The sequence below is a fragment of the Parus major genome, chromosome 4 (genome assembly GCF_001522545.3).
Source record: "Parus major isolate Abel chromosome 4, Parus_major1.1, whole genome shotgun sequence".
NCBI lineage: Eukaryota > Metazoa > Chordata > Aves > Passeriformes > Paridae > Parus > Parus major.
In genome coordinates, this window is record NC_031771.1 from 13,775,811 (window position 1) to 13,786,775 (window position 10,965).

At 45.9% G+C, this 10,965-nt stretch overlaps 1 protein-coding gene across 1 annotated transcript in view; it reads left to right on the forward strand.

Moving 5' to 3' along the window:
• The window catches only part of SCD5 (stearoyl-CoA desaturase 5), a 30,216-nt gene extending 20,096 nt beyond the window's left edge, over positions 1-10,120 (forward strand). The window contains exons 3-6 of the mRNA XM_015624557.3: positions 723-853; positions 5,068-5,273; positions 7,644-7,876; positions 8,392-10,120. Coding sequence (XP_015480043.2) covers positions 723-853; positions 5,068-5,273; positions 7,644-7,876; positions 8,392-8,582 — 761 coding nt within the window. The 3' untranslated portion in view covers positions 8,583-10,120. The remainder of the gene's footprint in view (positions 1-722; positions 854-5,067; positions 5,274-7,643; positions 7,877-8,391) is intronic.
• The last annotated feature ends 845 nt before the right edge of the window (positions 10,121-10,965 follow it).

Here is a 10,965-nt window from a genome sequence, read left to right on the forward strand (position 1 = left end):
ATCTGTTTTTGATGGATCCATCAGCTGAGTGGAAAAAGTCCCTTTACTTCTTCAGTCTGCAGGGGTGACAGTCAACATGAAATATGGTTGCTGTTATTTTCCCAAATATCCTTCCATTCTGTTTTCTGTCAGATGCGGAAATTTCAAGCATTGTGAGCTGGGAGTTGATAGAGACACACACCTACATATACCTTTGTTTTCTTTTTGCAAAGACAAATGTTTTACATTACATACTGGGAAAAGCAGACTCTAAATTCCTGTCAAGCCACTGCCTGTCTAACAGGGTTCCCTGATGGGCAGACTCTTGTGCAAAAGTACAAAACTCTTTTTTGGGGATCTCCCTGTTTGTTCTGGTAACTCTATTTAGGTATTTGAAATAGGCTGTTTTAACCAAAACATGTCTATGTAGGGTTGCAGGGAGCCCTGGCTAAACAACACACTGCTGCAGATGATGTCAATTGATTTGAATCTGTCCTGTAATATTCTTTAATGTTTGAATCTGCTCTTGTTTTAATTTTACACTTGCAAAATAATCCTGTCCTCTTTAGGCAAAGAGTCTGTGAGGCAGAGGTGGGCTGAGAACCTCATCTGCTGTCTGCCCGGTCTCTGCGACCCTGCAGGCATCAGCAGGCTGGGCAAGGAGCATCTTGACACCAAAGAGAGCGCAAATAATGTCAGTTGGCCCCGTGGCACACCCTGTGTTTTGTTTTTGTGTCTTTCAGCGTATTTCTGTTTCCTGATGACGGCTCTGGGTGTGACAGCTGGTGCTCATCGCCTGTGGAGCCACCGTTCCTACAAAGCCAAGCTGCCTTTGAGGATCTTTCTGGCTGCAGCTAACTCCATGGCTTTCCAGGTGAGCTTGTGTTGCTTGTTCAGATTCTTGGCCTCCAGGCAGCTCTCTCTGCTGTGCAGGAATCCCCTCAGCTTAGAGACAAGTAAAAGAAAGAAAGGGAAAAAAACAAACAAACAAACAACCTTTTTTTTCTGACAGAAAGACATTTATTTGCTGTAACACATTCTGCTGGCTCAGGGGATGCAGAGTCCCTCTCACCACCCATGCAACAATGTGCACTAGGCAGACCAGGAGCAATAATTACACAAGGACCAAGCTGAACATGACCAAATCAGAGGCTCAGCACCCCAGCAACTGGTCTGTGGCACAGGTCAGGCCCCACACTTTCCAGGATAACATGGAGACTTTTATAAGGGCCAGCTTGATGCAAATGTGTCTGTGTAACCAAGAGTCTGTTCATCCAGACAGCTAGAGACTTTGTGCCCAGAAAGGGGAGCAGGCATCCTTTCACTATCTTAATTTATCTCTGTTTTATGCAGCGTTTTTCACCAGCCAAATTCAAATACGTTTGTGATGAAGTGTGTTACTAGCTCTGTGCTTGCTGGTAGTCAGTCCTAGACCACAGAAACACTTGTGTAACACCCAGCTGGTTGTAGGAGTTAGCCCTGAACCAGGATCTTCTCAGTGTGAATTTGGTTCCTCCTCTGGCTGGTAAGGATAGAGATAGGAACCTGTACTAAAATTAAACTTACTGAGCTTGGCTGCCATAACCCCTTGTGGCACTGAGTACCATGTATGTGTTGTGCCCTGAATTTTCATCTTTTTCCTTTCAATCAGGTTGATTGACTTTTTGTTCATCTGCCTTGACAGAGACTGAAAAGAGTCCCTTTATCTACCTCTGGACTGCTCATTTATCATCTTCGATTTTTTCTTTTTTAAGGTGGAAAGAATTAATTAGTTAGCCCCTCTACACATTGCAAAGAGCACAAAGCTTTTGCTTGAAAAATGGAAATGTGTCCATTTTGACTATAACCTTTCTTTATTCTGAACTGTTTTCCATCTGCTGCTTGGTTCATTGCAGAGCTTTACAAGCTCTTTGCTCAGTGTGTTAAACAACTGTTTAGAGGTTTGAGAAGCCCCTGGTACTGTCTCCCTGTTTGTTACACAGCTGATCTTATCTTTCACAAGTAATTTAAATGAATGTGTAGAGCCTGAGCCTGCACCCAGGGATTTCATTGCATTCTGCTCCCCTGTTGCTATGGATTCTGCTCTCAGCTGCACTGGCCTCGACACTGCCTTTGTCTGAAGACACGGTGGGATTCTGAGGCAGGGAAGGAAGTACTTCACAGTAGCTTCAAGCCACCTTTGTGCCCTTCATATCAGAAATAAGATGAAAGGCCAAATTACCCACTCTAAATCTGAAGCCTGCTCCTAATTACCATGACATCCACTGCCTGTAAAGACTGTTTTCACCACCACAGACAGTGAGTGATGCGTTTCCAGGTGCATCACCACTAACTGACAGTGAGTGATGAGTTTTCAGGTCCATCTACTTCATGTTGGCTGTGGGAGGAAGAGATAGCTGTGGAGGTGCATACAGCATCTCTGGATGCTAAATGAGGAGGAAATACTCAGAATTCTTGAAGTGTAGGGGAAGAAAACTCTGCTGTAGAGTTTTAGCTTGATGCTGGCTGGGCTGTGACATGCTGTACCTCCTCTGGAATACCATCAGATGCAGCCACTTTGGCCGTGTGGATTTTTTTATGATTGGAGCATGCTGAACCATGTTTCTTCTCTCCATCTAGAATGAAGCTCTCATAATTTTGAAAGACTCTGCTCCTTGCTGTCACTTGTCTGTTTCAGACATAGGTAATACCTGGCTTATTGATCTCCTAGCCTTTGAGTTCCAGCACCCCAGCTGGGCCATGCTGGTGTCATCTCTGTGGCACAATCTGTGTTTGTGCTGGGTGCATTTGTACACAGCAGGAGGGGTGGTGTGGAAATCTGTGTCAACACACAGAGACTGCCACACAGCCCAGGCCATTGGCACATTTCAGTCTGCAGGTTTGGTAAGGGACCTGCTAATGAAACCTCACTGTCACAGCGTGATGCTGCTGCTCTCTGCCCTCAGAAGGGATTTCACTCCCATGTTTACCCAAAACTTGATCAAAAGTGATGTTCTTGAAAAATGGTTGCTAATAATACGCTAGGAGCATATTTACACATGCTGTGCTCCAGTTCTTGCTGTATTTATCGTCAACAGCTCTGGCCTCAGGCCTTTATTTCCTCTTAGCCTTTGTGGTTTTTAATTAAATGCAATTCAGTTGTTTCACAGCTTCCTAACCCTTTCATCTGGGGAATCGTGGGGTTTTTTGCCAGCTCTGCAGGCATTTGCTGTGGCATGAAAAGCCAAGTTAATTTCTCACAGTATCATTGCTTCTCCTGGTTATCTGCTGTCCCACAACTGACTTTATCAAGTGCTCTTATGACAAACTGATCAATAGTCTCACTTGAAGAACTATTTCTGGTTAAGAAAGAAGGCCTTTTCTAAGTGTGCTTCTTGCATAACCCTGTTTTATTTTTAAGTTACTTAACGTTGACATTTTCCAGTCATATGGATATTCCCACTGAAGCCACTTGAAGCAGTGTAGAGGTTTTCATTCCTTCTGATTTCTCTGTAGGAAGGTAGAGGTCTCCCCTTGTTCTCACTGAGGACTTGGGTGACTTCCTTTGCTTTTTTGCAGTTTGTTTTCTCATGCAGTGAGATGGTTAAGGTGCAACACACTGGAGCACTTGCAAGGGGTTGATCTTTGCTGTTTCCTCTCAGTGGCTTAGATGCATCAGTGCTGCAGAAAAATGTCCCCCTCATCCCCAGCCCACTCCCAGCATCAGTGTGTTCACTACATGACAACAGTAAAGGGCTGAGCATAGCTGAGTGCAGTGGAGCTGAGATCTTTCCGGGGCTGTTCCTTTTGTCCCTGGTGTGCTCTTGCAGGCAGAGACCATTTTTGCAAAGCTGAAATTGGACATGGAGCCATTTGAGCTGGATTCTTTAGCTGATCTTTGCAGTTGTTCCTAGAGTGCCCTCAGTGCTTTCTCTCAGACGTTGATAGCTGAAAGAAAGAGCAATGATTTCTGCAATGCTTTCAGCACAGGGCTTTTGCCCCACAAAATAAAGGTTTCGTTATCCTGTGCTTGCTGTGTCCTGTGGTATATTCAGTGCCCAGATGGATGGTGTCCTGTTCTTACTTCAGAGACACCTCAAACCTTTTGCTCAGTTGTACTGGGAGCAAAGCTGCTGTGGTTGGTGTTTGTGGGTGCTGTTCCTAAAAGCAACCCAAGACTTTCCTTCCTTGGGCATTTCTGCTTGGGTACCTCCCTGACCGTGCAGGGATGGAAACAGCAACCTCTGCTAAGAACTCCCTGATTAAAGGTCACACTCCTGTGGATCTGGGCACTAACTGACATTTCCATGTTTTGGTGCTGGCATTGAGCAATTCAGTTCACAGATGAGTGTGTGGCCTGAGGTTTGCAAGTGCTGAATGTGCTTACAGTGCCCTGCACTAATAGCTCAGCACCATTGCAAAAGCCACCAGTTTAGTCCAGTGCATCCAGCCAGGGCATCCTGCAGAGCGAACTGGGAGGCTGAAATCCCTTTGGCTGAATGAACTCAGAAAGTCTCTCTTTATGGATTCAAGTGTGAAATTGTGGTCCATCCCTTCCTTCCTGCAGTCCACATGATTCTATTTGCAGCCGTAAGGTATTTCAGTGTCGTGTTGTTCACTACAGTAGTTGTAGTGATCCACAAGCTCTGTCCCATTTTCAGTGCTGTGTTTGTGCCTGGAGGGCACCAGCTGCAACCAGCTGAGAAGGAGGATGCCAGAACTGACAGCCTCTGTACAGCAGTCCCCTGAAAATAAATAGACAAATTTCCCCATAGCACAGTCTTAAAATAACAATGTAAATGTGTGTACCCAGTCCCTGCAGCCCATCCTCAGGCACCCAGGGCAGACTGATGATGGTAAGTCCCAAGAGGCTCCAACAGCCATTCCCAGCCCTGAGACTTGTCCAGTCTGTGCCACCAGTTCCCAGATCAGGTCCCATTCCATGTGGGGACTGACAGGAGTGGTGTGATGGGCTGGCTGGCTGCAAAGCTGGATTTTAGTCAACACCCTTTTTTGAGGAGCCTCAGGGAGGGGCTTGCTGCTGTTACTGTGCATGGAGGTCGTAGTGCCTGGCCATTCTCCTCTCACCCCACTGAATTTTTTGTGCAGAACGACATCTACGAGTGGAGCCGAGACCACCGCGTGCACCACAAGTACTCAGAGACGGACGCGGACCCGCACAACGCCCGCCGGGGCTTCTTCTTCTCCCACATCGGCTGGCTCTTCGTGCGCAAGCACCGGGACGTCATCGAGAAGGGCAGGAAACTGGATTTCACTGACCTGCTGGATGATCCTGTCGTCAGGTTCCAAAGAAAGTAAGTGGGAGTGCTGGGCCCTGATGTGAGGTGGGCGTGGAGAGATCTTCCCGCCTGGTGGTGGGGTTGTGGCTCATTCCTTGTTTTCATCTTTCCCTTTTCTTCCCCGAGGTGTCCCTGCCACCTTGACTGCAGGTGCTGGGTGCCTTTCCTCTGGCCCCCACTGTTCCCATGTGGCCAGCACTTGTAGACTGTCCTTGCAGGTTCTGTGGCACAAGCAGTGAGCCCAGTCCTTGTGCCTCTGCTTTCCCAAAAAGCCAGGGCTGGTTACGAAAACAGCTGTGACAGAAGTTCCTTGGATCTTGGCCTTCTTCTTTGATCACAGGAGAAAAGTCTGCAATCACTGATTGCCTTAAGGCAGAAGTGCACGTTTCGCTCTGCAAAGTCATCTTTGGCACCCCTGGGCCAGTGCAGGCCAAGTGCCACCTCTCCCAAGACTGCCGTTCTATACAGGATTAATTATCTCCCTTGGGAATTAGCACAGTCCTAGCTCAGTTTGCTACACACTCTGTGAGAGCTGGGAATTGAGCAACATCCTTTATGCTCTGTGTGAGTACCTGTGTTCTAGGCACAAGAAGACTTTCTGCTTGCAAGCATTTCATCCGGGCACTTTGGAAAGCTTATGGCCATTTCTGTGTATTTTCTGAATGAGGGAAGCAGTCAGGTCTAAAAATTAGAGGGTTTTCTGCTAGTGCACAGATTTCTCTAATGCAAAAAAATTACCCTTGTAATGGAAATCTTGCAGGAATCAGGAATACTTCCCTCCACGTAAGGTTGCTTTTACTGGTTCCTCAGTTGACAGCGCCTTTTTGCAACAGCTCCCTTGCAGTTTGCTGCAGCTCTTCTTTGCTTATTATCTTTCCCAGGACAACAGCATCCCACGAGAAGCAGGCTCTACTGCTTTGGTCATGCTGCAAATGTTGTGTACTGAAGAAGTGAGTTTTCTGTAGGAAAGTTATCTTAGCAAATCCCTTTGCTCTGGATTTGGATTTTGGACTTTGTCCCTTACCCAGAATTTGGGTTTCTCCTCTCTACAAGGTTGCAGTGTTGGGGTTTTTTTGACAGTGTGGAAAAACTATCAGTCCAGGTTACTAAGAATCACAATGAATCCTTCTTGTCATGTTTTGTTTTAAGGCCAAATTGTTAGCTTTGCTGAATTTAGTGGTGCTGCTGAGTTGTGGACAAGGCACCACTCAGTCAGTTTAAAACCACATCACTTCAGCTGAAATCACACTACTGCTCCAGGCATGAGTGACAGCAAAACCTACCCTCTGTGAATAAGGGAGCAATAATCCTGCAAGTGAAGTGGGAGAGGAGCTCACAGGTGAAGTGTCTCCATGACAAAGTTTTCATGGGGTGAAAGCAGCGGTGTTCCCCAGGCATGTGTTGAGGCTTTGATTCCCCTGCATTTCAGGTAAGGAGGTTTCTCACTCTAAGGTGGATGTTTCAGTCAATGGGAGACAATGTACTCTTGTTCAGATGGGAGATTTCATGTTTTCATCAAAGACTTCAGTCTGGGCTTCTTCCATCTTGCAGGATAGTTGTAATTGGTGCCTGATAAGCTGTTTTCATATTTTATTCTATTAAAATAAATAAAATATTAATATTAAAATAATACAAAATATCTTTCCATATTTTACTCTATTTCCCAGTATGGTAGAGGCTTTGAACTTTGAAGGAGTTTTCTGGACTGGAAAGTATTTTTCTCCTCCAGCTCTACTTAAATCCCAGCCTTGAACTGATGAGATTTGCAGATCTTATCAGAAGTCAGTCATATGAGTGGGAAATGGTTATCTTTGGTAGAGCAAAGAAAGGGAACTTGTGTGCTTGGAGGGCCTTAGCTCAGGTGGGTGAGGATTGAGTTCTGTGAGAGAGCTGAGGAATGCCCTCTTCACCATGGCTGGTGTTGCTGCAGAGATGCAGATCTCCTTCTGGAGCCCAGGATGTGAGGCACAACCTCCAAACAACAACAAAATATGTCAAGCAGAGAACTTGCAAGGCAAGAGGTTGATTTATTTCATGCACAAGATGATCAAAACTAGCTCATGTGTTACAGGTGAGAACTGTGTTCATGAAAACTTCCTTTCAAAAATACTGCTAATATTATCATTTTTCCAGTTCGCTGTGGGTTTTAATTGAAAGCTGTTTTTCTGTTTTTGTCAAATAAAAACAACAGTCCTTCCTATCAGAAAAACTTTCAGGGAATGCAAAGTTTTACTAACTGTTTAGTAAATCCAAACTCTCTTTTTCTTCACCCCTTCCAGAAAAACTCAACAGAAGCAGGGGTCTATTTTAAATCTCACAGGGAGACGAACAAGACGGGTCTTACTCTGCATTCCCTTTTCCCTTCTCGCCCCGTAACGCCCGCAGGTACTACAAGAGCTCAGTTGTGCTGATGTGCTTTGTGATCCCCACCTTTGTGCCGTGGTACCTGTGGGGCGAGAGCCTGTGGAACGCCTACTTCCTGGCCTCCATCCTGCGGTACACCATCTCCCTGAACGTCACCTGGCTGGTCAACAGCGCCGCACACATGTACGGCAACCGCCCCTACGACAAGAACATCAACCCCAGGCAGAACACCCTGGTCACCCTGGGAGCCATTGGTGAGTGCTGCAGCCCTGGGCACAGCTCTGTGGTGTCCCATCCTCTTTGGCTCTGGCTGGGATGCCGCTTGGAGCCGGGGACTGAGGGAGACCGGAGCTTGTGCATGCTAGAGGAAGGCGGCCTTGTTCTGCTGATGGTGCCCACGTTGAAATAACACCGTGTGGTCTCTGGGAAGGGAGGTGTTAGCACCCAGCAGCAAGCTCTGCTGAGCAGATAGTGCAGCAGAAGGGAGTGACCCCACTTCTGACTCAGTTGTGTGCCTCCTCTCTTGAAGCACTTGTGGTTTTCTTCCCTGAGCATAAGGCGTGGGACATGCCCCATCCTACCGAGGAGGAAAGCCCAGAGCAATGAAATGGAGCCTGGTTTGGGTCTGCCCCAGAGGTCTGGGGTGGAGTGTAACCTCTACTAGATGCAAGACGTGTGAAATGGGTGTTGGAGTGTCCTGCCTGAGTGTGTTCCTGGGTTGACAAAAGTGCCAGCCGTGTGGTCTTTAAACTCTCTCTCTGTTTTTCAGGTGAGGGTTTCCACAACTACCACCACACCTTCCCGTTTGACTACTCAGCCAGTGAGCTGGGCCTGAAGTTCAACCCCACCACCTGGTTCATTGACTTCATGTTTTGGCTGGGGTTGGTCACTGACCGCAAGCAGGCTCCAAAGGAGATGATCCAGGCTCGCAAGGAAAGGACTGGAGATGGCAGTGCCTGAGGAGTGCCGCTTCGCTGTGCCAGCGCTGCTGTCCGCGTGGCTGTCTGGGTGTGCGCGCACAACCCCGTGCCTGTGGTGGATTTACTCCTGGGTAAAAGTACTTCTTTTGTTTCAGTTTGGTTGGGCTGAATGAGTTCCTCAGGAATTGATTCAGCCACAGCATCTTTTTTTTTTCCCCTTATTAGCTGTCTTATGTCCAAACTTAAGACTATTAAGTGTAAAAATGTTATATATTATTTAATATTGCAGTTAAGCGGGAGAGAGATTTGATTTTAGTCACTGTAGTTCATGTCTGAGATTTGTTGTAATTTGCTTGTTCGTGGTAAATGTTGGCAGGTTGAAGGAACTAGCTGTCCTTTCCCAGTGCAGTCAGGGGAGATTTTTGTTCCTACTGCTCATCCAATAAGGTTTTGAGGCGCATCTTTCGGGGGAGATGGGGCAGGGCCCAGTGTGCTGTGTCAGCTGCATACTCATGGAAAGGACAGACACTGATGAAAAACAGTATGTCCAGGGGAGAAATTACCCTCACTTTAGTTAGATGTTAGTTTGGAAACCTGCTTCCTTCTTTTTGTTAGCTCTGTTAGCCAGCCCAGTGCACTGCTGTCTTTGCTAAATATGAAAACCATTTACTGCTGAGCAGGCTTTTGTGTTGAAGATTAGTCTCTATACAGGCCAAAATACCAACTGATGCTGTATTGAGGTGGTTCCTTTGTTGTCACATATACATTGTAATTGTAAATGTATGGAGCTCAACCATGTCTTAAGCCAAATAAAGCTTTGGTTTCAGTGTTTGGAGACCTAAGTCATATTCTAATCAGTCATGGCCATTGATGCATGCATATTTTAGCTCCTTTTGCACAAGAGGCCTCTTAATTTCTTTTTCTGCCTTTGACTAGTGGGTCTTAAAAAACTGACCTTTATCTAAGTCAGAGCCTGTACTAATATTTCAGCTGCATGCAACATCCATTGGTTTCTGAGCAAAATATAAAGACAGTTATGTAGCTTCTGAATTTTAACAGTTGCCTTGCTTAACCAAAAAAACAAAAAAAAAAAAAAAGAAAAAAAGAAAAAAAAGAAAGAAAAAAAATTAAAAAAAAAGGCATGTGGATTTAATGGGACATATAGCTCTTTGTGTTAGATGTTAGCCAGTGCAGGAGAGAGGCTTTGTACTGTCAGCACTGGAGCACTTTTGAAGATAGAGGGCATGATTTTCATTTATACAGAAGGTCACTGCCTTGCCCCTCGGAGAGGGAGTGCATGTTTCCCAGCCACATAGCCCCACACCCTGGGCAAGGCAAGGATCTCAAGATAACTGAGACTCAGGCCCAGATATTTTCAGGAAAGATGCAAAAGTGGGGAAAAAAATTAAAATGGTTTCTTTTTTGTTCTGTTTCTTGTTTTTCAAATGATGCCATATAATATAAAAGAGTTGTCTTTATTCTGTCTTTCATCCAGCAGGTGTTTTAAAAGTGTTATTTTGCCATTAATGATGTGTAAACTCTTGAGTGATTTACAATAAACAGTTATGAGTTAGCCTGGCCACTGTGTTTCATTTTGAAACATCTCCCAAAGCAAGGGGCCTTGTGCATCACACATCAGAATTACAGCTTGGCATTTCCAGCTACGCATTTGGTGCAGCTCAAAATACCTCTCCCCTCAGCATTTCTGAATGTCAGGGGAAGAGGAGGCTGTCAAATGGAAGGGCACCAAGGGATTTGATTATTTTGGGCTTCCTGGCCAAGATGATAGAGGGGGAAAAGAAACTGGAAGCTGACATAAACTTGAAAGGAGGCCGTGGCAAGTTCTTGCATGTGAAAATCCTGCTTTAATAGAAAATTACCAGCCTGGTGTGACTACAGGACAATGCTTTGGTCAGAAATACAAAATATTTTATTTAGATTTTGCTGTAAATCCTCTTTGTTTCTGCTGAGATGGGCCTGAAGACCCGGGTGTGCCTGAAGATGTGTTTTGATGTGCATTCATCTGGAGTCAGAGCCATTTGACAGACATGGGAATCACACACACACACACACACACACACACGGAGTGAGATGTCTCCCCACCCCCTGCTGCAGTGACTGCACTATGGTGTGGAAACAAGCTCCTGGAGCTGGGAGGCTCCTGACCTGCTGGTTAGAAAGATAGAGCTGTTCCTTCCATGGCAAAAATCATAAGGAACCTGCCTTCAAAGTGATGTGTGTAATGGGTTTGGACTTGGGGTGTGAGCGTAGGAGTGAAGCTTGGAAGATGTGCAAACGCCTGATCTCACCGGTGCTCTCATCCTTTCCTTTGTGCAATTTCCTGACTGCAGGACTATGGGGAATGCACCAAGATGCACAGCTTCCTGTTGATCTTTATCATTTTTTGTACTGCTATTGCTTGG